Raw genomic sequence first — 27,281 nt, 5'->3', positions numbered from 1 at the left:
TTCCACATCAACACCGTATGAAAAAAATAGTGATTTTTTTTAGTTGTGATTTCCCTCTCTGCATGAAAGTTTAAAAGTAGCATATATTAATGCAGTATGAAGAAGAATGTTTTAATGTAGACACATAGAATCATCATACTGCTGTGATTATATGCATCAAGTGTTCATTCAAGGCTAAGGCAAAATATTGAGATATATATTGTGTATCGCAATATGGCCTTAAAATATCGCAATATTAAAAAAAGGCCATATCGCCCAGCCCTAGTTCAATGATGCCTTTTCTGTTTGTCATGTATAATTTTGTCTATTTTGTGTTTATCCTTGAATAAACAGGTCAGTTTCTTGTTACCAACCATTGTGTATTATTCAAACTCCCCTAATTCAGCTGGCTAGTTGTTATCAAGAGTACTAAAACACTTTTCAAAATGATTCTGACAACTAAGTAGGCTAAATAACTTTAAACTTTAATAGATGCTCGGATAGGCCAGTATCGGTATCGGTCAGTATCGGTATCGGATCGGAAGTGCAAAAACAATATCGGTATCAGATCGGAAGTGCAAAAACCTGGATCGGGACATCCCTAGTGTGAATGTATTTATTTATAAGTCATAGTTCCGGGAATTAAACGTTTCTGAACTTTTGGTGGAAATGGGCCTATAGTGTCTGTGTAAAGGGATTTATTCATGCAAATCAACAGATGGTGCCAAACAAGTTTTACCCAAGTGAGGCATGGCTTTTCTTCCTTCCTGTCACACACACGCACGCACGCGCACACGCACACGCACACGCACACGCACACACACACACACACACACTACTTGGAGAGGTGCAGCTGCAATACAAGACCCACTTGAAAAAAGTGCAGTTATAAATTATGATTAACAAAATATGATTAAATAGGATTTCACAAACAATGAAAACATTACTTTTTTCTGTTAAAAGGTTAATTTTGTCTTTAAATTTGTCTTTAAAAATATGGTTTAACGGTAAATGACTTCCTGTCATTCACGCACACACTAATGACTCAAGGAGACGGCCGTGATGAGGGATGGGAAATTGGAAACCACTTCTAAACAGGAACCAGTTATCGGTGTATGAATTCCTCAATTGCCAATTTTTCAAACGATTCCCGTAACAATTTTTGCAGGCAGGGATGACATCAGACAGCAACAAGACGCTCGAGCAGGAGAAGCGCTCAAAATTCTGGCTACATTTTACAAGGAAAGATTGTAACAGCACTTGTAATAACTGTGAGGTAGCTATTTCATCAAGAGGACATACATTATGCTGAAACGATTGAACACACAGCACACAATAACTATAAATGAATGTCACATTTTTTAACCGCTCTGGTGTCATCCCAGCAGCAGTCATGTGGCCTAAATACCGGTACAACAGGTACTAACTAACACCACCTCTAATGTTAGCACGATTACATCTTAAATTGAAATGAATGCCTTCTCATTTAGAGAAGCATGACGAGAGACAGGTTCTTACTAGTTTGGAGGCTGGCAATAGTAACACTAGTTCACATGTGCCGTCAGCTTCTCCTTTCACCTCGGCAGTGAAGACTACAATGACTCAGGGCTGGATAGACGAATATCACAGAGCAGTGACTAAGTTTGTGGTCAAAAGCCAGCAACTATTTGCCACAGTGCTCCTGATTTTCAGTAGGTGAATGTTCAAATGTAGTCAGAAAATGGTTTCCTCCAACCACATTTTCATTCAGTCATTGTTATACAGGTGGAACTAAAAACTGGATATTTGAAGTCTATTCTTGTCAGCAATTCAACTTCAAATGTGAAACTAATATGTGATATAAACTAGTTACATTGACCAGTATCTTTTCTCGGGAGATTACAAAGATTCTTTGAGTGTTGAAAATGTTACATTTTTGTGTAATTTCCACATGTTTATTTATTTTGTTAAATTCTACAGAAGAATATTCATTTTGATTAAATTTTTTAAAACGTTTTTTTTTCTTCCTATACAGCATACGTGCCTCTTAAAACCTCACTGTTGGCTTTGTAAGGTCATCTTATCTCTAAACTAAACAAAACAAATTTGATGCTCATCAGCCTGTTTGTTCTCTTTTTTTCTCAAATAGGAATCAATAAAAGAACCGATAAATAAACCGAATTGTTAATCAGAATCAAAAGTGGAATCGGAACAAATGAGGAGTTATGATGCTAAATTTAAGATACCGGTAATAATAAAGCCATCAACTGTCAACCAAGTAAGAAAATAACCCTTTTTGTCCCGCATTTGTCTTATTTTTCTTTTTTTGTGTCTCAAAGTAAAGTGGCCGTCTTATGTTCATTGTTGTCTTATTGTCTAAGTTGTGTGGAAGATTTGTCACATTTTACATGAGCGCAATACACAAAATCATTTGCTTTGCTCTATGATGACGCCTGCTCGTGACGTTACGGATTGTAGAGGACATTTTGGGACAGCATGGTGGCCAGCTATTAAGTCGTCTGTTTTCATCGCAAAATTCCACAGTAGTCTGGACATTTGTGTTGGTGAATCTTTTGCAATTTGTTCAATGAACAATGGAGACAGCAAAGAAGAAAGCTGTAGGTGGGAAGCGGTGTATTGCGGCAGGTGTTGTGCCGGATAACGCACCCCCGCCGTAGAATGCACCCCCTGACTGTTGTGCCGGATAACACAGCTGGTGTTTCATTGTTTACATTCCCGGAAGATGACAGTCAAGCTTTACCATTGGCCTGTGGAGAACTGGGACAACAGAGACTCTTACCAGGAGGACTTTGAGTTGGATGCGCAGACGCGGTACCGTGAGTATGCTGCGGCGTCCAAACATTTGATCGCTTGCCCGTACGTGCGTGCCGCTATGTGCATGTCACGTACGTAACTTTGGGGAAATACATGTGCTGTATGAACTTTGGGGAGGTGAACGTTACTTTGGGCTGTGGGATTGAGTGTGTTGTGCAGGTGTTTGAGTTGTATTGGCGGGTTATATGGACGGGAGAGGGGAGGTTTTTGTAATGCGGGATTCATTTGTGGCATATTAAATATAAGCCTGGTTGTGTTGTGGCTAATAGAGTATATATACCGGTATGTCTTGTGTTTATTTACTGTTTTAGTCATTCCCAGCTGAATATCAGGTCCCACCCGCCTCTCACAGCATCTTCCCTATCTGAATCGCTCCCAATGCCCTCTAGTCCTTCACTCTCACTTTCCTCATCCACAAATCTTTCATCCTCGCTCAAATTAATGGGGAAATTGTCGCTTCCTCTGTCCGAATCGCTCTCGCTGCTGGTGGCCATGATTGTAGAACAATGTGCGGATGTGAGGAGCTCCACAACCTGTGACGTCACGCGCATATCGTCTGCTACTTCTGGTACAGGCAAGGCTTTTTTATCAGCGACCAAAAGTTGCAAACTTTATCGTCGATGTTCTCTACGAAATCCTTTCAGCAAAAATATGGCAATATCGCGAAATGATCAAGTATGACACATAGATTGGACCTGCTATCCCCGTTTAAATAAGAAAATCACATTTCAGTAGGCCTTTAATGACATGGGAGAATGCAATTTTGCACAACTAGTAGTCTGCTTGCTCAAGATATTGTTGGTTGATGGGGCTATGTGAAGGATGAAGGGGATTTAAAATATTTCAAAAAGAAAAACAAAACACTTGAAAATATTGTGCATTGGCAGGTTTGCTTTTAAATGACTGCATAATAACACTAAATATCTCATTACAATTGTCTGAAAAACAGTTTATTACGGTGCTTAAATTGTCTGTTGATTACCAAAATGGGGATTCATTAGTCTCATAATATTACATAATATTTTACTCATGCAGCTGATTTTCAGCATTGCAAATTGAGCTGGAATTCAAAATGTGAGCAGAACCACCGTTGTTATAAATAAATAAATATGCCAGTCATATAGGGACACACGTTGTATAAATTCATCAAACCGACCCGGTGCGAGAGGCAGATGAGACTTATCAAATATGTGATGCAGCTAGATGTTGGGATGTGACAGATCTGGGCATTTTCTCTCGCTCAGATAAAACCGCTTTTCAAATAAAGTTTGAGAGGAATGTTTGGGTGGGTTTGTGAAGTGCCACAAGCAATGCCGAAGAAGATTCTTTCTTTATCAGTTTTGCTCCTGGCTCATGCTTGCCCATGGGACCCATAGGAGAAGATTCTGATGAGACAACCGTGATGGCGGAGCATAGCTAGCTCACTGTTTGAACCCCCATCAAGATTATATTTTATGTATTTTTAATAACGTTAATAAGCTAAGCAGATGTCAGGATGTGTGTGTCTGTAAATTGTGATTCACCAGCCAGGTCTCCACTCTCACTGAACCCCCCCCCCCCCCCCCACACACATACACACACAAGAAGAGAACACCTCAACTTGTGATGTGCTGCCCCTGGGCCCCTTCGTCACCCCTGGGAGAGGTAGAGCAGCAGGGAGCCAAGAAGCTGTGGGAGGGTAGAGAGCGGAGTAGCGATCAAAGAGGACCTCAAACAGGTGCGAGGTGTGATGTTGTGAAGTAGGAACAAGCTGCTTATCTCAGTCACGCACCCTCTCAACCCCACATCTCGTCGATCAGTCACCCACTTTCTCCTTTAACCGCTTCACTCACAGCGACTTACTTACAGATCATGCACTCAGACACAATTCAGTAAGGCAATCAAGGAAGGTGACGCTTTGTATTAAATCAAAATTGTGCATGTGTTTACCCCCAAGTGCCTTATTTCATCATTTTGTTGATGTGAAGCAGCTGGCTGATGTTGGCGAGTGTCGCACATTAGCCAGTCAAGCATCCGCTTTGCAATCAAGGCGGAGTGGTGTACAAAAAACTGTGGTGTCTAGAAAAACGCTAAAGTAGGGCAGCTTACAAAAATAGACCTGTCGCAATTCATATTTTGTTTCCATTTTTTTAAAATTACATTACTCAATAGAAAAAAATGTTAAAGGATGCATATTATGATTTAATTTGTACATTTTAAACACATCCTTTTGGTCTACATAGCATGTAATGATGGTTCTTTAGTCAAAATTGTGCATAGATTTTGTTTTACAGACTATCTTCAAGCAACGTTTTGAATGTCGGTCTGAATGGGCGGTCTTAAATTACGTGCCGAAGCCCTCCTCCAAGCTAAGCCCCCTTTGATCGCGTCATACCCCCATCAGACATGTTGTAGTTTTTAGCGCTTCTATATCGAGTCTACTGACAGATGTAAGTTGAAACTACAGTGCATGCGGAAAATATTCACAGGGTTTCCCTTTTTCCACATGTTATGTTACAACCTTATTCCAAAATGGAATAAAAACATTTTTATCCTCAAAATTCTCCAGACAATATCCCATAATTAACTTTTTTTTTTTTTTTTTTTTTTTTTAAGATGTTTGCAAATTTACTAAAAACAAAAAAATTACATGTGCATAAGTGTTCACAGCCTTTGCTCATTATTTTGTTGATGCATAGACATCCTGGATGAAAACCAATGCCATCCAATCTGATGACGCTTGAGAGGTGCTGCACAGCAAAATGGGCAAAGAGGAATGGGCTAAACTGCCCAAAGATAGGTGTGCGAAGCTTGTGGCACGTATTCAAAAAGACTCCCTGAAAACAAAAAAATATCCCCAATGCTGCCCAGGATGAAATACACAATTCTGAAATCCAAAAGCCTCAATTTACAGGGATAGAACAGGGATTAATAAAGTATTTATGCTTCTGATTCTGATAGACCAAGGACCACCATTTTATAGTGTAGAACAGTGGTCCCCAACCTTCAACGCTTGAAAATATGTCCCACGGACTGGGGGGGTATGTATTTTTTTAATTAATTAATTAATTTATTATAATTTTTTTTGTCATAAAAAAATTCAATCATGTGTGCTTACGGACTGTATCCCTGCTGACTGTATTGATCCATATTGATATATAATGTAGGAACCAGAAATATTAATAACATAAAGAAACAACCCTTTTGTGTGAATGAGTGTAAATGGGGGAGGGAGGTATTTTGGGTTGGTGCACTAATTGTAAATGTATCTTGTGTTTTTTATGTTGATTTAATTTTTTTTTTTTTTTTTTTTTTTTTTTTTCCTTGTGCGGCCCGGTACCAATCGATCCACGGACCGGTACCGGGCCGCGACCCGGTGGTTTGGGATCACTGGTGTAGAAGCAGCCTAAGTCTGAACAGTGGGAAATGTAGGATAGAGGCCTTTTAAGAATTATGGCTAAAACCAGCAGGGGCGCAATTGGTTAAATCTAAAAAGGTTTCTTTTTTTCTATTCAAAGCCATTCTCCTACTCCTACTTAAAGACTGACAAAAGAATGGAGGCATTCAAAGAAAAGTATCAAATAAAGCAGATATGTACAAGGGTTGGCTGTCTCTTTGGTGCAGTCTAAAGCTTCTTTTGCATAAGGTGCAAGTAGAAAAAAAACATAACTAAATCTTTGAAGTCCTACCCCTGTGTGCATCCAAACAACCCTGAACATAAAAGGGCTCTTAAAAATCGTCTGCCGGTTCAATTTGAATAGAATAGAGGCCATGAAAGAGAATACATTTGCAAATATTTTGCATCTCATTTTGAGCAGCGGCGTATCATAAAAACAGCAAGTAACCTCATCATTTGTCTGCTTATGAAAAAAAATCTAAACAGGTAGGAGCTCCCTCACTGTTAAACGTCAAACACATTTCATAAACTTTAATACTGCAGGCAAACGTCTAGATAAATTGAACATCACTGTTGACTTTTTTTAGCGTTGAAATACATTCCCAACCCAATAAATCACTTTAGTAATAATATAATTCTAAGTAATGTTTTGTGAATTTTTCTTATGCACTCAGAGCTCTGAAAAAAAAATACTGGTGTTACATAATATTTCCCTTATTAATGTACTTTTTTTTTTAGATTACAGTAGAAGGTGAGTCTTAACAAGTGTCTGCATTCAGTAGAAGTCAAACTTTTAATGTGAAGACCCTTTCTTCTCAGTGTATACCATTGTCAGATAATAGTTTAACCTGAACAGTTCAACAATTTAAAATATAAAGTCGGTAGGGGTGTGCCGATCCGATATAGATGACAGATATCAGTCAGATATCCCCGACAAACAAATATATCGGCTTGCATCTTAAATCTCCAATACAAGCTGTATGGCAGTGTATTTACTTGTGCTAAACTCGACATCCAGTTAACATCTAAATGTCCTCCAATAAGCACACAAGGTTGATCTTGGTTGGTTGAAATTGATTTTGAACATGTATACATTATCAATATGATACATCACATATTTTACATATTTTCTTTACAACACAGGTGGAGGAAGAAGCAAATCTTATCTAATCCTCCCCCTTTTTCACTTCATTGCAATTACTAACACATACATCCTGTTCTCAATTTGTACACAATTTACATCAATGTTTTTTAAGTACATTGGTTCTTCTCATAAGTAGTTAAATCAGTTATGATTAGCTTAATGAGATGGATATTTCATTTTCAATAAATTCATAACATTTGTCATGATTCTTCTTTGTAGTTTGTAAACACTTGTAGTTTGAATATCCTCCCTAAATTAGATCATATTAGTATATTCCATTATTTAATTCCACATAGATATGCTAAATGTTTTAAGTGTTGCATGCACATACAGATGTTTTGTATTTTATTGTGTTTTAGAAGCTACTAAAAGCTACACAACAGCTAAGGACACAAACACACACAAGCTAGAGATACGCAGTAAGTGATGACATTCGCCAATATAAAAAAGTATCAAATATCTATAGTTGCATATTACTTATCAACAAAATATCCATGGTTGAAGCATATTAAACGTATCCAGTAGTAAATGTGGCCGCATCATTCACCTTACTGTGTCATGAGCCTAATTTAATGATTCATTATTGGTACTAGTTTTCACCAAAAACAATTACCACTCCACTTTAACTTAAAGACAGCATAAGTCCATTTCAGACGGTAACTAATAAATAGGTTAGTGTTTTTAATACTTACCATTGTACTCTGAGTAATTTCACTTGATCAAGGTATATATAATATTTCACAAAACAAAATAATACAACAAGTATGTATGATTCACGCTGATCTAATATAGACTCAGTTTTAGTTTCGGTCAATACTCAAAGCTCTAATCTATCGTATCGGAAGTGAAAAAGTTGTATTAAGTTAAAGTTAAAGTGCCAATGATTGTCACACACACACACACACACACACACACACACAGACACCGCTATAAGTAGGCGTTAAACAATACAGATTTCATTCATTTCTATAGCCTCTTTTACACAGAGATCCTTAAAAATTGCAGCATTAAAACTGTAATGGAAGATCTGGGATCAGCCTAAACACGGGTTGCGGCACGGCCTAAATGGGAAAATGTCGACTTCACTGGCATTTTAAAGGCTTTCACAAGCTGTTACAGCACTTTTACCACTATCCATCAAAGTGGCAAAAGTTCCACCCCATTCAAGTACCAGTAAAATGGAAAAACACATTGTCTCTATATTGAAGCGATCATCATATATCTGATTTCTAACATCGAAAGACTTACAAAGTTTGCGAGTAAAAATATACTATCAACTAGTAACAATCTCGCAGAAATTCCCGAGACATTTTGAAAGATAATGAGCTAGCCAGTCACGTGATCCGTGACGTAGAAATTCTTCCCCATAAACAACAATGCAAATCATTCAGACTTTGTGAGAGCCAACAACGATTACTTTGGGACAAATTAGGATCCAGAACCTTATATTTTTGATCCTGAATATAAGGAGAATTAGCTTTATACGTTTTAGAAGCCGTGTGCTAAACAGATCCAGCTTTAGTGAAACACTAAGTGCTAAACAAGATATACAAACTATAAACATAATAAAACGATTGCTTACTCTACAACGTCTGCTCTCATTGCCATGACCACTAATAGGATGTCGATATCTTTTCCGTTTTGATGAAAAATGTATCATAATCCACACGACGGGTTAAAGGAATAGTTGGTTCCTTTTTCAGTTTTTTGGCTAAATCCTCCTATAATCCAGATGAAAGTCTACTACTGCTGCATCGTGTCATGCCTATCAGCTAGCTCAATGCTGCAGCATAAACTAAATGTGGCTCTCTGTTATCAGTTTGCCGCTAAAAATAGTTTGTATTATCGCTTATAATAAAAATATCGTTAATATTTGGATAATATTCAGGTCACAATATGTATATAGAGCAGTGGTTCTTAACCTGGGTTCGATTGAACCCTAGGGGTTCGGTGAGACTCATGAATTGATTAACGTGGACCCCGACTTAATTAAACAAGTTGAAAAACTTATTCGGGTGTTACCATTTAGTGGTCAATTGTACGGAATGTGTACTGTACTGTGCAATCTACTAATAAAAGTTTCATTCAATCAATCAATCGTGTAAATAAAAACTTCTCCCTATCTGTGTATCTGTACTGTAAAGTTAGAATTTGAATGACAATAAAAAATAAGTCTAAGTATTATGGATACCCCCAAACAATGTTCCCTCTAATTTTCCATCTGATTTGCAAGTGTGTAATTTGTTGTGAGTTCATGCACTGTGTTGGTTTTGTTCTTTGAACAAGGTGATGTTCATGCACGGTTCATTTTGTGCACTATTAAAAAAACATATAACTTTATCTTGATTTTGACTAAAGAAGGGTTCGGTGAATGTGCGTATGAAACTGGTGGGGTTCGGTACCTCCAACAAGGTTAAGAACCACTGATATAGAGTATTGTTGGCGGGTTTTGGATGGTTATTTAGAGAGTTTTGTGGTCGGAATAAAGAGCCCACATTGACTCAATTGTTAGCAAACTTTTTATTTATTTATTTATTTACGGCATGGAAAAAAATAAGTAAATCATAGACAGCCCATCTTTTTGTAATTTTTGAATATCTCCGGTATTACTGATCTGCTCATATGGTCAGAGCAGAAGCGTTCCCCCGAATCTATACAGAAGTTTCCAAATACATTCAGAGCGGAATATTCAAAATGGCCGTCTGAAATTGTGGCAATTTGTGATGTTTAAATTGTTTTTTCACATTCTTTGGGGATTGGAAATACAATTGTATATGGTTTAATGGACACAATGAAACACAATTATGCATATAATGTGAACTTGTTTGTCCCGTTATACTGGTACTTGATAAAAAAAACACCAAGCAAAGAAAAATGTCAGTAAAATAATTATTAACTATAAACATTTCTTAACTGCCTAATTGATCAGCATAATCTTAAAATCAGCGTCATAACTCCTCATTTGTTGTTTGCAAACCTTTAAAACCAGTTTTCAAGCTGCATCTCTTAAGGTTAACTGTGTGTTTGTGTCCGTAAGAAAAACTCGATTAGCTTGGGAAGTCTTTTGCGCCACCTGTTGGTCTGAATAAATAAACACCCCAAGTATGAGACAACCTAATCTTTTTCAAAGTTGGTCTGAGGGGGGTAAAATTATACTGTAGAAGGAGCTTTGGAACGAATAAAATAAGATTATTACTGATATGTTTTTGTCCAAAACATGGAGATTATAGCAGTATCATGACTGGCAATACTTAAATTGCATAATCCTTGGACTGTCATTTAAACAATGTCTCACTAAAAGCTCATTCAGAGTAATTACCAGGGAACATACCTGAAAGATGCCACCCACCAGTCACCCATAACTGCTCTAAAACTAAGCCCTAGCCGCCCGTATCAGTATAGCTTACTTGCACTCATAAATGTCCGATCTCATTAATTATATCCACAACAGTCTCATCATTCAAAGCCACCAAAGTGTAACGCTGACCAAATGAACTATTTTTTAACTAACCCCATGTCTTATACCTATCATCCAGTGCGTTTTATCATCCAGCCTCCTGGGTGCGACCCACTAGTGTTCAGTTCACATCAATTTATCAGCGTATTATTTCCCTCATGTCTGTCTTTGTCTTGCTGTCTCTTTGTAGCTCTCCTGACGGCATGTGCTGATGGTGCTGCCAATCGCCTATATCACATCACTGCTGGAGAAACCGACAGGTGAGTCTGTCAGTTTTGCAATATATTTGAGTGTTTATGAAGAAGGAAAGAAATGCTACTTTTGTACAGTTTCAGAATAAATACACCATAGAAGACTTTTCTACCCTCCGCCGTGTATTGATTGGTTGATTATGTGCATAAAGTTACCAAAATACAACCATTTTTAACACAGTGTGTGTGTAGCGCCAAAAAATGCTGTTTTTGCACATTTTGTACCCAAATGCTATATTTGTACCCAGCTAATGGAAGACTCAGAGATGGAACTGGGGCCTTTTCAGGTCCCTGAAGTGTCCAGACGTTCACATTAACACGCAGTGTGTGAACATGAGTGTTTTTCTTTGAAGGCTGTCAATGAAAATGGGGTTTGACCTCTCCGTTAGGGGAGATGAGATGCCACAAGATGCCATCCGCCTAGTGGTTAGAGTGTCGGTAGGTTGTGAGTTCAAACCCCGGCCGAGTCATACCAAAGACTATAAAAATGGGACCCATTACCTCCCTGCTTGGCACTCAGCATCAAGGGTTGGAATTGGGGGTTAAATCACCAAAAATAATTCCCGGGCGCAGCACCGCTGCTGCCCACTGCTCCCCTCACCTCCCAGGGGGTGAACAAGGGGATGGGTCAAATGCAGAAGACACATTTCACCACACGTAGTGTGTGTGTGTGACAATCATTGGTACTTTAACTTTAACTTTATTCAATCATCTACATCAGCGGTCTCAAACTAAATTTCCCTATTGACCGCTGGACGTAGAGTTTGGGTGAGTCCGGGCCGCACTAAGTATTTACTTCAGAATCACATAACCAAATTTGCTAAGTACGTCTACTAGCAGCCATAGTGACCCCTAGCCATGGTTGGCCTTAAGTTACTATGAATGCAACGTTTTATGTAAAATGTTTGTTTTGACATGCTTACCCAGTAGATGGTAGCTTGCTTACAAGGAGTTGCTCTTTGTTTTGCCCATTTTATGTTTGTTGTGGTGTATTTTTTTGTGTTTGCACTCTTACTGTAGTTGGTATCTGGTAAGGGTGTTCCAATCTGATATCGGTCCGTTAGCAGCAAAACAACAAGTAAGGTTCCCAGTATATCAATTTGCTTGCCATTTTTTCAAACGGTTCCCTTAACAATTCTTCCGGGTGGGGATGACATCATTACGCAATGTGCAGAGTGGCAAAATGGCGGTGCCCGGGCGGAACAGTAGCGCTACTTGTAATAAAAGAGGAGGACATAAGAGCAATATACATTTGAACACACAGCATGCCATAATTATAAATGAAAGTCGCGTTTTTGAACCGCTCCGATCTCAATCCCAGCAGCAGTAACGCGATACTTACTCACCGTCTATCATCTTAGCACGATTTGTTAAATTGAAATAAATGCCTTCTGAGAGACAGATTCTGACTGCCGCTAGACAAATGTCACAGAGCAGCGACTAAGTTTGTGGTCAAAAGTTTGTATTTTTGGTAGGTGAATGTTCAATTGTAGTCGGAGAAAAGTTGCATGTTTTCCTGCAAACAGATTTTCTTTCAGTCATACTATACAGGTGAAACTCAAAACATTTTAATATGATGTAAAAATCCATTTGTGTCGGCATTTAATTTCAAATGTGTAACTAATCTGTGATATAAACTCATTACGTACAAAGTGAGATATGGCAAGCCTTTGTTATAATTTTCATCGTTATGGCTACAGTTTTTGTAACCTTACATTTTTTAAGATGTTCAATTGTAAGTTTTCATAAACTGTAAGCAATAAACATCAAAATCATAACCAATAAAGGCTTGATATATCTCATTTTCCATGTAAGTTAATATAATTTTTTCCCAAAAAGTTTTTTTTTCTTCTATGCAACATATGTGCCTCTTGAGACCTGACTGTAGGCTTTTTAAGGTCATGTTACCTCTAAACAAAACACAATTGATACCAATCCACCGTTTTTTCTAAATAAGAATCGATGAGAGAATCGTTAAGGAACCGAATTGTTAAGCAGAATCAAAAGTGGAATCGGAACAGGAAAAATCTGAATCCCCAACCCTAGTCACAACATTTGTGGTTCATTATTTTGTATTTACATTGGGCTATTTGCATTGTATTTGCGTTGCCTCACACGATGAACACTACATATATTCCTCCATCCATTTTCTACCGCTTATTCCCTTCGGGGGTGCGGGGGGCGCTGGAGCCTATCTCAGCTACAATCGGGCGGAAGGCGGGCTACACCCTGGACAAGTCGCCACCTCATCGCAGGGCCAACACAGATAGACAGACAACATTCACACTCACATTCACACAGTAGGGCCAATTTAGTGTTGCCAATCAACCTATCCCCAGGTGCATGTTTTTGGAGGTGGGAGGAAGACGGAGCACCCGGAGGGAACCCACGCAGTCACGGGGAGAACATGCAAACTCCACACAGAAAGATCCCGAGCCCAGGATCGAACCCAGGACCTTCTTAAAAAAGCCTGGGATTGAACCCAAGACTACTCAGGTCCTTCGTATTGTGAGGCAGACGCACTAAGCCCTCTTCCACCGTGCTGCCCACATATATTCCTATTTGATTTTATTTGTCTTTTATTACGACGTATACAACAGCACAGTGTCATTACAGGGGCGGTATAGCTCGGTTGGTCGAGTGGCCGTGCCAGCAACTTGAGGGTTCCAGGTTCGATCCCCGTTTCTGCCATCCTGGTCACTGCCGTTGTGTCCTTGGGCAAGACACTTTACCCACCTGCTCCCAGTTCCACCCGCACTGGTTTAATTGTAACTTACAAATTGGGTTTCTCTATGTAAAGCGTTTTGAATCACTAGAGAAAAGCACTATATAAATATAATTCACTTCACTTCATTTCCGCTTCTAGTAACAGCACGGTGGTTAACACTCCGGGAGCAGTCGCCCTCTTGCCCTCGCTATCCCAGTACGTTGTACCATCTACAAATACCATGGTGTTCATGTTATCATGAAAGACATCAACATCAAGCACAAAAACAAAGGAGACTGTTACCGTGCTGAACAGAAAAAAGCGGAAATGATGCACATTGAGGAAATGACATTCTTTGTGCGTTAGCTAAACACGACAGTGACACCAAGTGGAATTTGAATATATTCCACATCTCCAAACATCCATCCATCCATTTTCTACCGCTTGTCCCTCTCGAGGTTGCGGCGGGTGCTGGAGCCTATCCCAGCTGCACTCGGGCGGAAGGCGGAGTACACCTGGACAAGTCGCTACCTCATCGCAGGGCCAACACAGACAGACAGACAACTTTGAATTTGTTTATTTATTTTTGTATCTTATTTAGTTTTAAAAAATAAATATAAAGACATTAGAGAAGGTTGGAATTTTTTCAACAAAGTTTTTCTTGTGGGATACCTGATGCGGCCCAGGCCCACCCAGACTCTACCTCCAGTGGCCCCCAGGTCAATTGAATTTGAGACCCCTGCTTTAAAGTATTATAACTGTTGTGTCACTATGTTTGTCGAATGCCTGCTGAAGCCATAGCAAGTAAATGGCTGACAAATTGGGTCTTCCTAAATGAAGGGACAGGCAGCGATAGGAAGAAGTAGTGCTGCCGTGCTGAGGAGGATGAACGTTTTGTCACATTTGTTGTTGCAATCGTTGCATTCCGATTCCCCACTGAGAGACGCTGCACCTGCAAGATTGCGTTTTGAAGGACAAACATAAATGGGGAATTTCTGTGAAATGCAAATGATGGTAACTCATTCTATAAAAGCAATGTCCTCATAGAGGAGGGAGCTATCATTTATTTCTACCAGCCTGCCTGCATGTAGTGTCTCATAACGTTTTGAGAGCCTTTAAACTTGGTTTGTTGGCCTTAAAAAGTTAAAGCAATATTCTTACACAAAGTGGGAAGCCAGCTCTTTTACCTGGAAACACAACAAACATGCCTACTTATTTGTTAGTGGTGATGGTACTCTACATACCATGAATTGTATTGTGACTACCACCCACAACACCATTTGTTCCTCTCCCAGTTGGATCTCAAGTACTCTTACTGCTGAAATAATTCATCCTACCATAATTGTGCCTATGCATGTATGGCTCATTCACTATACTTCGGATTCACCTTTTGCCTCGACTCTCAGATCTTGCTATTAAGAATCTACATCTCAGCGATGCGTGGCGCATACTGTAGATATACGGCTGTTTATGCCATTAGCTCAAGCTGTACTAAATCTGCCACCTGTGATTGAAATGTTGCTATTTAGAGCTGAAAAGAACCATAAAAGAGTATGATGTTGTTTCAACTTCCTCGCTCCTCATCATCAAACTCATACAAGGACAAACACAAGGTCTATTATCATACAGCTGCTCTATAGTTAGACTTTATTGGAAAAGTGCACCCATCATTCAAATAAATGCCCTTGAACAGTTTAGGGTTGACAACAAAAGATGCAATAAACTATGGCAATACACAGTAAACCATTTTCCTCAGCATCATCAACTGGCTAATTGTTATATCTCAGTAATAAAAGCAGTTTTCATGGGGCTTCAGGTGTCTGTGGCACAGCAGCCCCTGGCGATCTTCTAACTCGACGCATGTATCTGCTCCGTTTCTAATTGGAAAATGACATTACAGTATGTCTAATTAGTGCATCTAATCAAATCCTCCGCGGGAAAGATATAATGTCAAGAGATGAGTGAAGAGGTAGAGGATTAAGACTGAATGTAATTGCACAGTTGTGTACGTGTGTGTATGTGAACATGGATGTGCACGGTTAGGTCAGCATCTGATTTGGTGGTCCCAGTAAGTGATGTTGTCAATAGCCAAACTCTTTCATTGCGGATTTAAAGTGCTATTCACATCTAACACCAGGGATATTAAACTAAATTGTTTTGAGGGCTATTTTTCTAAAAAGCTAAGAACCGAGGGCTAAAGTCTTATTTTGTATATTCCGGAGAATCAGCATCCTCTACAGTAGACATTTGATTTTGATCTATTTTTTGTCAGCGTTACAGAAGCTCTCAGCTGTTTTAAGGACCTTTTGCAAAAAAAAAAAAAAAAAAGCCAGTCAAAGATCATCTCTATGAATGCACTCGTGTTTTTAGGAATCTGTTACAAGAATGTCTCTCACAAGTTTTTTTTTTAAACTTAACTCACGGGCCATTAGTGGAAAAGCCGAAAGGATGAAAAAGAGAAGACCTAAAATGACACATTGAGGAACACTACTAGAATAAATAAAGAAGTTGAACAAAAGACTACTGACTGCATCTGAAATGAACATGCAACACCTTAGTTAGATAAAGCACATTACAAAAATATGTTTCCAAATGCCAAAAAGGAGAGGACTTAAAGGTGTGCCTTGAGGAACCCCTAAGTTATGTAAATCTTAAAGGGGAACATTATCACCAGACCTATGTAAGCGTCAATATATACCTTGATGTTGCAGAAAAAAGACCATATATTTTTTTAACCGATTTCCGAACTCTAAATGGGTGAATTTTGGCGAATTAAACACCTTTCTATTATTCGCTTTCGGAGCGATGACGTCACATCGGGAAGCAATCCGCCATTTTCTCAAACACATTACAAACACCGAGTCAAATCAGCTCTGTTATTTTCCGTTTTTTCGACTGTTTTCCGTACCTTGGAGACATCATGCCTCGTCGGTGTGTTGTCGGAGGGTGTAACAACACGAACAGGGACGGATTCAAGTTGCACCAGTGGCCCAAAGATGCGAAAGTGGCAAGAAATTGGACGTTTGTTCCGCACACTTTACCGACGAAAGCTATGCTACGACAGAGATGGCAAGAATGTGTGGATATCCCGCGACACTCAAAGCAGATGCATTTCCAACTGGACTGGACAGATCAGCTTTCAGGAAAAGAGAGCGGATGAGGGTATGTCTACAGAATATATTAATTGATGAAAACTGGGCTGTCTGCACTCTCAAAGTGCATGTTGTTGCCAAATGTATTTCATATGCTGTAAACCTAGTTCATAGTTGTTAGTTTCCTTTAATGCCAAACAAACACATGCCAATCGTTGGTTAGAAGGCGATCGCCGAATTTGTCCTCGCTTTCTCCCGTGTCGCTGGCTGTCGTGTCGTTTTCGTCGGTTTCGCTTGCATACGGTTCAAACCGATATGGCTCAATAGCTTCAGTTTCTTCTTCAATTTTGTTTTCGCTACCTGCCTCCACACTACAACCATCCGTTTCAACACATGCGTAATCTGTTGAATCGCTTAAGCCGCTGAAATCAGAGTCTGAATCCGATCTAATGTCGCTATACCTTGCTGTTCTAACCGCCATGTTTGTTTGTATTGGCATCACTGTGTGACGTCACAGGAAAATGGACGGGTGTATATAACGATGGTTAAAATCAGGCACTTTGAAGCTTTTTTTAGGGATATTGCGTGATGGGTAAAATTTTGAAAAAAACTTCGAAAAATAAAATAAGCCACTGGGAACTGATTTTTAATGGTTTTAACCCTTCTGAAATTGTGATAATGTTCCCCTTTAAGTTTGGACCCCAGCGTTCTGTTTGCTAGCAAGGTTGAATGACAAGGATCTGCCAGAGTGTTTACAGTAGTCTGAGTTTCTTTACACAACAGGAGCACTGCAAAAATGTTTGTCTCCCAAGTTTTGAGTTGAACTCACCCCAGGGCCGCCAGTTGAATAGCCCTGTCTTACACTATGACTTTCAGTACTATGGGTCAGATTTTATACCATTGCCTCTGCATTCTAATACACTTGTTATTGGCACAGCTTGCGCGCTTAAATTGTCTGACTATCGAGACTTGGGGCGCACTATAACAACAGAATCATGGCCCTGCAATTAAAAGGCTTTTATAACAAATTAAGCTGGGCACTTGCAGGCCATTCAGTGCACATATTTTCCAAATTGCTAGGCAACACATTGTGTGTATAAAAAATTCGTAAAAGCTACTTTATTCCAGATCAAATAAAACATCAGGCTAGTTAGATGACTAAATTAACCAAAGGTTACATACTGTTGTAAAATTATAGGATTGCTTGTTGCAAAAACCCGAGTGACTTTGGCTGCAAAGAGGGACAGCTGGCATCATCTACCAGATCATCACTGATGTCTTTTACAGCCCTGGCAGATAAGCAAGGTTTTCAAGTGCAGTGTGCCCCGAACCGGACTCTTTGCCTTTGTCATCCCATCATCAGAATTTCAAGTACAAAGTTTTTAACGTACATGATCTTGTACCAACATTGCAGAAATTGTCAAAGCTTGTTCAGATAATTAGCTTTCATTATTGTAATGAATAACTTTGGACCGCCATACACTAAGCGTGCGAGCAGACAGCGGAACATCTACGTTGTCTGTTAAATTGAACCTACAGACAATGACGCTTGTGCCATGTTCATCTGAGAACCACACTCGTCAACTTTTGGCGCGTTTACGTGCAACCGGCGGTTCATTTTCTGCCAGTGCCACGTCTTCTCGGGTTGTGAAAAGAAAAAAGGGTCCGGGTGGTTAGAAACACAACTGAGTTACGTGTAATTACTCAAATGTGGTTGTAATTAAGTCCTGTGGAAGGATGCTCTTTTCTTGCATAGTTGGATAAAAGAAAGGAAAATAACTGCATCAAAGCCGTAACATTACAGCTGTCATTGTATGCGCCTTTGCCTTTTTCACAGAACCCGCAGAAATATAGGATATTACCACAACTCTGTGCACTCTTAGAAAGCCTTATGAGATGTGATGTACAGTATATTATACTGATACAAAACTTCACACCTAGGTCCTGGCATTGTGGAATACCATTACAGTGGTACCTCAACTTCCGAACACTTTGCGTTCCATGATCGAGTTCATAAATCAAAACATTTGAATGAATTGAAATCAATTTATTCTGGCACTGGCCGTCCAAAAAACACAATTTTAAAATGTAACATGTCTTTTAAAAAGAAAAAAACTTTTCCACAGGGTAAATTGCTTGAGAAACATTACAATAGCATGTACTACAAACAACTACAGTCATTTTATGAAATAATGTAATAATATTGTTAAGCATTTATGTTGGGGATCAGACTGTGGTGTCTCCTTTGGGCGGCTTCTCCATCCAGTGTTGCCAAGTATGCTTATAATCCGCTTATTATAAGCAACAATTTTTCATAGAGCTATGTTTGTTTCTCTCGTGACATCTGGCAACACTGTCTCTGTCATGTAACACAGTAGAAACAAGGGAATCCCTGTTTATGTTCCACAAAGACCTTTTTGAGTGACGGACCGCAGAAGTCAGAGTTGACAACGAGCTATGACAATATACACTATATTGCAAAAAGTATTTGGCCACCCATCCAAATGATCAGAATCAGGTGTCCTAATCACTTGGCCCGGCCACATGTGTATAAAATCAAGCACTTATGCATTTAGACTGTTTCTACAAGCATTTGTGAAAGAATGGGCCGCTCTCAGGAGCTCAGTGATTTCCAGCGTGGAACTGTCATAGGATGCCGCCTGTGCAAAAAATCCAGTCGTGAAATTTCCTCGCTCCTAAATATTCCAAAGTCAACTGTCGGCTTTATTATAAGAAAATAGAAGAGTTTGGGAACAACAGCAACTCAGCCACGAAGTAAACTGACAGAGAGGGGGTCAGTGGATGCTGAAGCACATAGTGAAAAGACTTTCTGCACAGTCAGTTGCTACAGAGCTCCAAACTTCATGTGACCTTCCAATTAGCCCATGTACAGTACGCAGAGAGCTACATGGAATGGGGTTCAATGGCCGAGTAGCTGCATCTAAGCCATACATCACCAACGCAAAGTGTCGGATGCAGTGGTGTAAAGCATGTCACCACTGGACTCTAGAGCAGTGGAGATGCCTTTTCTGGAGTGATAAATCACGCTTTTCCATCTAGCAATCTGATGGACGAGTCTGGGTTTGGAGGTTGCCAGGAGAACAGTACATTTCGGACTGCAATGTGCTGAGTGTGAAATTTGGTGTAGGAGGAATTATGGTGTGGGGTTGTTTTTCAGGAGTTGAGCTTGGCCCCTCAGTTCCAGTGAAAAAACTTTGAATGCTCCAGGATACCAAAATATGTTGGACAATTTCATGCTCCCAACCTTGTGGGGACAGTTTGGAGTGGGCCCCTTCCTCTTCCAACATGACTGTGCACAAAGCAAGGTCCATAAAAACATGGATGACAGAGTCTGGTGTGGATGAACTTGACTGGCCTGCACAGAGTCCTGACCTGAACACCTTTGGGATGAATTAGAACAGAGACTGAGAGCCAGGCCTTCTTGACCAACATCAGCGTGTGACCTTACCAATGCGCTTTTGGAAGAATGGTCGAAAATTCCTATAAACACACTCTGCAACCTTGTGGACAGCCTTCCCAGAAGAAGCTGTATTCGCTGCAAAAGGTGCACCGACATCATATTGAACCCTATGGGTTAGGAATGGGATGGCAAGTTCATATGTGAGTCAAGGCAGGTGGCCAAATACTTTTGGCAATATATGTCCTGTATCCATCCATTTTCTACCGCTTGTCCCGTTAGGGGTCGCGGGGGTGCTGGAGCCTATCTCAGCTGCATTCAGGAGGAAGGCGGGGTACACCCTGGACAAGTCACCACCTCATGTATGTCTGTATACCAAAGGTAATGCTCGAAAGTTCAGTTTGAGTCAGGACAAGACAGAACAAATTAAAACACGTCAAACACAGCACCTGCAGCTTCTCAATATTTCTATGGATAAATGTTTGTTGTTTGGATGTTCCTGGCTGCATGTCGCAGAGGCTGGCTGCAGCTTGTGGGAGGCAGACTGTAGGTAGGACATATTGGACATTTTTTTTCCCTCTGACTTGATCTTTTGCTTTCACTCCTTTGCACTAATTTTCTTAGTTTTGATGGTTGAAGAGCAGGATTGTGTCGATCTCTGAGTGGCGCTTGAGGGCGCACATTAACTGTTGAAATGGGACGTACGTTTGTTTGTTGTGTAAACAAAGCAGGAACGACGGCGTGTAACAATATTGTGGAGGTTGCCCTCCAGTGGGTTCCTCGGACCACCAAACATTGTCACAAGAGCCCGGATAAGGGTTACAACACTGTTTTATTTTTCCTCATAAGGTGCGAGTGTTTTGTGTTCCAGCAAAATGTTTTTCTCTGTCCGTGTCTCACTCTCTCTCCAGCTCCAACAGCGTGTCTCATCCGGCTGCTGCTAATAAAGGCTACAGGTGATTAGATAACAAGGCCCACCTGGGCCATCTACGCACCTGACGCTGTCTTCGAGGCCGGTCCTGGCACAACCCGTTCCGCGGCAGGCCCGTAGGCCACGCCCCCCTCCACAAATATATCAACCCTTTATTGTCTTAACAGCACAAGCCTGTTATATTTTACTTCAACTGATGGTGAAAAGGAAGTTAACTCAAAAGTATTTTCGCAACTTATTGCAAAACAAAAAGCTGAGAGACAGCTTGCATTTCAAATTACTCGTAAATTAAGGTATCTGTCAGTTGAGGTACCACTGTACACACTGATACTGTTCTGATGCTATCTCTGAAGGGTGCTGGGTCAACTTTACCCCCCCTGTTTCGTGTTGGTGCCTTTTTCGTACGGAACAGTGGAAAATACCAGCTTTTACATGCGCTATGAAAGGGGTTTATGAGGACATTTGAAGCTTATGTACAGCTCCCTTGATCCTTTTCTACTATATTACGAAATGTATTCTCGCAAGAACTATATACATTAAAAATGTAACACTACATTCCACAAAAAAACTAACTAATTTCCTGAAATATGACCATTGTGCACTATTTATTTTGCCATTAAAACACACTATGTTGTCATAATTACAGAGTGGTAAATGTCAGCGGCATGATGCTATTATAAAATTCATTGAATAAAACAAAATCTTTACACTAACCCAAAAAAGTTACAAGACATTTCTTGTTGCACAGAATCCTATTATGGTATATCCCCATGGGACTAGGCTCTATATTACTTTCTGTTAGTATTGTGCTTTTTTTTTTATGCCTGGTTTTGTGCTTGTCGAGTGCTTGCTCATGAGGGAAATGCCTAATCTTTGTAAATAACACACTAACAAGTGTGGTTGAGAGCTACTCCTTTCGTAAAAGTCCATCAGCAAGAAATGGCGCGGTGCTATACAATTGAACTTGTTTTTTTTAAGAAAACATCCCAATGAAGTGGGGCTGAGCTATGTGGGTAACGACAGAGGAAAGTGCATAGCGTGACGAGGAGGGATGTGGAGGAATGCTAAAGCTGGCTGAGAGACGCCTGTTCAAACCCAGACAGAGGTCACGCAGCCGCCCTCGCCGCCCAGCACTCTAGGACAAACTGGCGGTAAAATGCTCTATTTCCCATCCAAATTAAAGTGTCAGTTAATATTAATGTGGAAGTGAGGGCTGTTGGACGTTCACACAAACAACATTTATGCTTGCGCACACGGACTCAAATGCAGAATTTAGAGCCTCGCCTGGTCAATTACGATCAGCCGATGGAGTCATCCCCATGGGTCACTGTGTGTGTGTGTGTGTGTGTGTGTGTGTGTGTGTGTGTGTGTGTGTGTGTGTGTGTGTGTGTGCGCATACGTGATCAGTCTCAGTATCTCGTCTCATCCAAACTGTCAGATGAAGGTTATCAAGCTATTGTCATACGTTTGTCCTTCTGGTATTTGGCACAGCACAATAGTTTGAACAAAAGTAAAATCATTTGCATTAGTAATGCTTGTTGTCTATCTTAGAGGTGCCATATTATCTTGATGTACGTGTCCACGTCGAGCAACGGATTTTACACATATGTCTTGCTAGATTTCATCGGTGTATAAGCAAAGGCTGAGGAGGGAGGAAAGGAAGGAAATAATCCTTCTGTATCTCGCTTTCAGCCAACCGGAACATCGTTCCTGTCGCTCGCTGGCAAGGCAGCAAACACACATCCCTCTGTGTACCTCTGTCCTTGTGAGGACATTGACTGCCATGATGAGCTCACTATCACTTCACCTAACCACTGCCTAACTGGGTGAATCTCTATCTAATCCTTGACCTGAGGGTGGAGTGTATACTCTACCTTTTAGTGGATGAGTTTCAAGACGTGAAAGTGGTCCCCAGAAGAAACAATGTGCATGTGTTCAAACACCCACACACTACCCCACCAGCCATGAAATCGTGTCGTCTGAGCACACCTCGAGATAGCACCTATCACCTCCCCGGGTGGGCCCACTGTTCCCCAAATAAACACACACGTAAAAATAATGAACACAGACACATTGTGTGTCTGTCTGACAAAAACGTTCTAATCAGAACTGGCTGGTCGCCGGCTGTGTGTTTAGACTGATATCTGCAAAAGACCTTGGTAATTCTAACACTGAGCTGTCCCAAAACACTGTTGCATTCGGATGAATTACATTAATATTCAGAGCACAACACATCTACTCCTAAGCCTCCTGCCCAGTTTAATTTGCAGTTGTAATCCTCTTTTATTGTATGTACTAACAAGGAGATGTTTATGTCATAAACATATATTACTTCATTTTCTAACCACTGTTGGAGAGGTAGGTATGGATTGTCTGAGATAAAAAAAAATTGGGTAAATCATGGCAAGGTGAATTAATTTCAATTGTCAGAAATAGTCGTTTGATTGTTACAACTAATACACATCTTGGAAACAAATACCTCGCGATTTGCATATCCCAATAGTCTTACGGAAGCACGCATCAAGCTCAAACAAAATCAGAATCAGCTCTCCATTTTCAATTTGCATCCAGGAACCACATTCGCATGTCAACTTTGTAATATACCCCATTAAACCGCATTGAAACAACTATGCCATACGCCAAATGTGTCTCCATTTTTACCAACACAAATTGTACAAGATAAGTTATGTTTAGCATTAGTTGAGTTAATGGGACGGCGTGGCGCGGTGGTAGAGTGGCCGTGCGCAACCCGAGGGTCACTGGTTCAATCCCCACCTAGTACCAACCTCGTCATGTCCGTTGTGTCCTGAGCAAGACACTTCACCCTTGCTCCTGATGGCTGCTGGTTAGCGCCTTGCATGGCAGCTCCCTCCATCAGTGTGTGAATGTGTGTGTGAATGGGTAAATGTGGAAGTAGTGTCAAAGCGCTTTGAGTACCTTGAAGGTAGAAAAGCGCTATACAAGTACAACCCATTTATCATTTATTTATTTATAATGTTGGCCTGTTTGCTTGCGCAATCACTTCTGTCCTGCAATTTACCTGACTTTCTGCTATATTTAAAGTCACTCTGATTGTTTATAGAAATTATATTTGTCAGCAGGAACAATCGCATTAACTAAATGACATGCAAATGCAGATAAGATAGCATGCCATTGGTTTTGACTTTTTGGATTATGAAATGGTTTGTTTTTACCAAGAATTGTCGAGAAGGGATCGCATTTAGAGATGTCCGATAATATCGGCCTGCCGATATTATCGGCCGATAAATGCGTTAAAATGTAATATCGGAAATTATCGGTATCATTTTTTTAATTATTGGTATCGTTTTTTATTTTTATTTTTTTTATTTTTATTAAATCAACATAAAAAACACAAGATACACTTACAATTAGTGCACCAACCCAAAAAACCTCCCTCCCCCATTTACACTCATTCACACAAAAGGGTTGTTTCTTTCTGTTATTAATATTCTGGTTCCTACATTATATATCAACACAGTCTGCAAGGGATACAGTCCGTAAGCACACATGATTGGTCCACTAATAGTACTAACCTTTAACAGTTAATTTTACTAATTTTCATTAATTACTAGTTTCTATGTAACTGTTTTTATATTGTTTTACTTTCTTTTTTATTCAAGAAAATGTTTTTAATTTATTTATCTCATTTTATTTTATTATTATTTTTAAAAAGTACCTTATCTTCACCATACCTGGTTGTCCAAATTAGGCATAATAATGTGTTAATTCCACGACTGTATATATCGGTTGATATCAGTATCGGTTGATATCGGTATCGGTAATTAAAGAGTTGGACAATATCAGAATATCGGATATAGGCAAAAAGCCATTATCGGACATCCCAAATCGCATTACAGATTGAGCGGTTACACTCGTGCTTGCGCATGCCAATTATTCATCTACTTCCATGAACCTGTGGGCCAACGAAGAACACTGATCAAATCCTTTTAATTGTCACAGTCCACTTGCAGTAGGACAGTGACCCACGAGATCGTGTAAATCAGTCGCAGGTGACACAATTCTTTTAAGTGCATTACCACCACCTACAGGCACAGATGACTACGGCATTGTCTTCCTCTATTGATGATCAAGGTTTCATTATCTTGCATGTACTCTAAAGTTTGGTGTGTGTGTGTGTGTGTGTGTGTGTGTGTGTGTGTGTGTGTGTGTGTGTGTGTGTGTGTGTGTGTGTGTGTGTGTGTGTGTGTGTGTGACTTAACTCGAAGCAGAGCAGTCAGTATCCATGTCTGTCCGTCTTCCCATGCCACCATCACCAGTCTCCCTTGCTGCGCATATCAAAGTACTGACACATGCCCTGATGTCCCCTTTCCTCTCTCCTCTGCTCTTCTATCTTGTATTTATTTATTTGTACTTTCCTGCTATCACAATCTTTCTTCTTCTGTCATTCACACTCTGCCTCTATCCTTCTATCCAGCTTCCTCCCCGACTATATTAGTGGTGATTTTGATTCCATTACTTCAGAAGTACGGGATTTTTATGCAGGCAAGGTGAGTGGAAACCACAACAAACACACTAAGACCTGTAATAAATTATATGGACATGAAGCATAGGTCACACCTATTGATTCATACTTGGGTGTAATAAAAATCTGTGTTCATGCCAGTAGCTAATTTATTTATTTGCAAGGTAAAAATGTTTGATGTGCATCATGACAAGCCACACCTCTCTGTCTGACGACAGCACGGAAGACAGGCAAGATGGAGCATGTGGCGTTGCCCCAGAATGGGATGACATGCATGCAGGTGCAGTCAAAAATAGTCTTTATTGCAACAAAATAGAAGCTCACTTGGAGCAGCACGCCACAAAAATGAAAGTATGCACAAAAACAAGAAGGCAGACTGGCTAAGAAGCATGACTGGCGCCCCGTGGAAACTCGCCAAAGGAATGTGCACACCAACGTGCAAAGCAAGTGGGACAAACAATTGTGAGGATGCAACAGGAAGCATCCAGCATAAGTTGGAGTCCAAACAATCCATAATAACAATAAGAATGTTGCCCGAGACACAATTTCACACTTCTGCGCCACAAGTGCAAAGCAAACTGTGGAAAATAAAAAATACAAAATAGGTTCCTGACGGATGATATACAACAGTGAAATACAAGACTACCAGCCTAAAATTAATCATAGAAAGGCATACAGTACAGTGGTCCTTCGTTTAGTGGTTCTGAAAATAACGGCAATAAATGAATTTCCGCAAAGTATGAATTTTGAAAATAAATCAAATATTTTACTTAGCTAGAGCATAAAAAAACAGTTTATTACCTTCCGAATACATTTTTTAACATTATGAGAGCTATTTAGACATACAATAACACATTTGAGTCACCTTTACAGTTTTTTAATCCAATATAGTAATGCTGCCTGAGGCTGAGCCAATCGTGAGCCACGGTACTGAACAATGTGCTCTGATTGGTTCGGTCTCCCCTAGTGGCCAATACTACTGTAGTTTTGATATTTTTAGTAGGGATGTCCGATAATGGCTTTTTGCTTATATCCGATATTCCGATATTGTCCAACTCTTTAATTACCGATACCGATATCAACCAATACCGATATCAACCGATATATACAGTCGTGGAATTAACACATTATGATGTCTAATTTGGACAACCAGGTATGGTGAAGATAAGGTACTTTTAAAAAAAATTAATAAAATAAAATAAGATAAATAAATTAAAAACATTTTCTTGAATAAAAAAAAAAAGTAAAAAAATATAAAAACAGTTACATAGAAACTAGTAATTAATGAAAATGAGTCAAATTAACTGTTAAAGGTTAGTACTATTCTTGGACCAGCAGCACGCACAATCATGTGTGCTTACGGACTGTATCCCTTGCAGACTGTATTGATATATATTGATATATAATGTAGGAACCAGAATATTAATAACAGAAAGAAACAACCCTTTTGTGTGAATGAGTGTAAATGGGGGAGGGAGGTTTTTTAGGTTGGTGCACTAATTGTAAGTGTATCTTGTGTTTATGTTGATTTAATAAAAAATAAAAAAAACAATACCGATAATAAAAAAAAAAAACTATACCGATAATTTCCGATTTATCGACATCTCT

The 27,281-nt window shown here is 39.7% G+C and overlaps 1 protein-coding gene across 2 annotated transcripts in view; it reads left to right on the top strand.

Annotated features, from left to right (window-relative positions):
- The window catches only part of tpk1 (thiamin pyrophosphokinase 1), a 109,125-nt gene that overhangs the window by 16,554 nt on the left and 65,290 nt on the right, over positions 1–27,281 (top strand). For both annotated transcript variants that reach the window (XM_061965512.1, XM_061965513.1), the window contains 2 exons: positions 10,961–11,030; positions 25,626–25,698. In XM_061965512.1, the coding sequence (XP_061821496.1) occupies positions 10,961–11,030; positions 25,626–25,698 (143 nt within the window). The remainder of the gene's footprint in view (positions 1–10,960; positions 11,031–25,625; positions 25,699–27,281) is intronic.

Source organism: Nerophis lumbriciformis, linkage group LG07 (genome assembly GCF_033978685.3).
Source record: "Nerophis lumbriciformis linkage group LG07, RoL_Nlum_v2.1, whole genome shotgun sequence".
Lineage (NCBI taxonomy): Eukaryota > Metazoa > Chordata > Actinopteri > Syngnathiformes > Syngnathidae > Nerophis > Nerophis lumbriciformis.
This window is presented reverse-complemented; position numbering and strand designations above follow the sequence as displayed.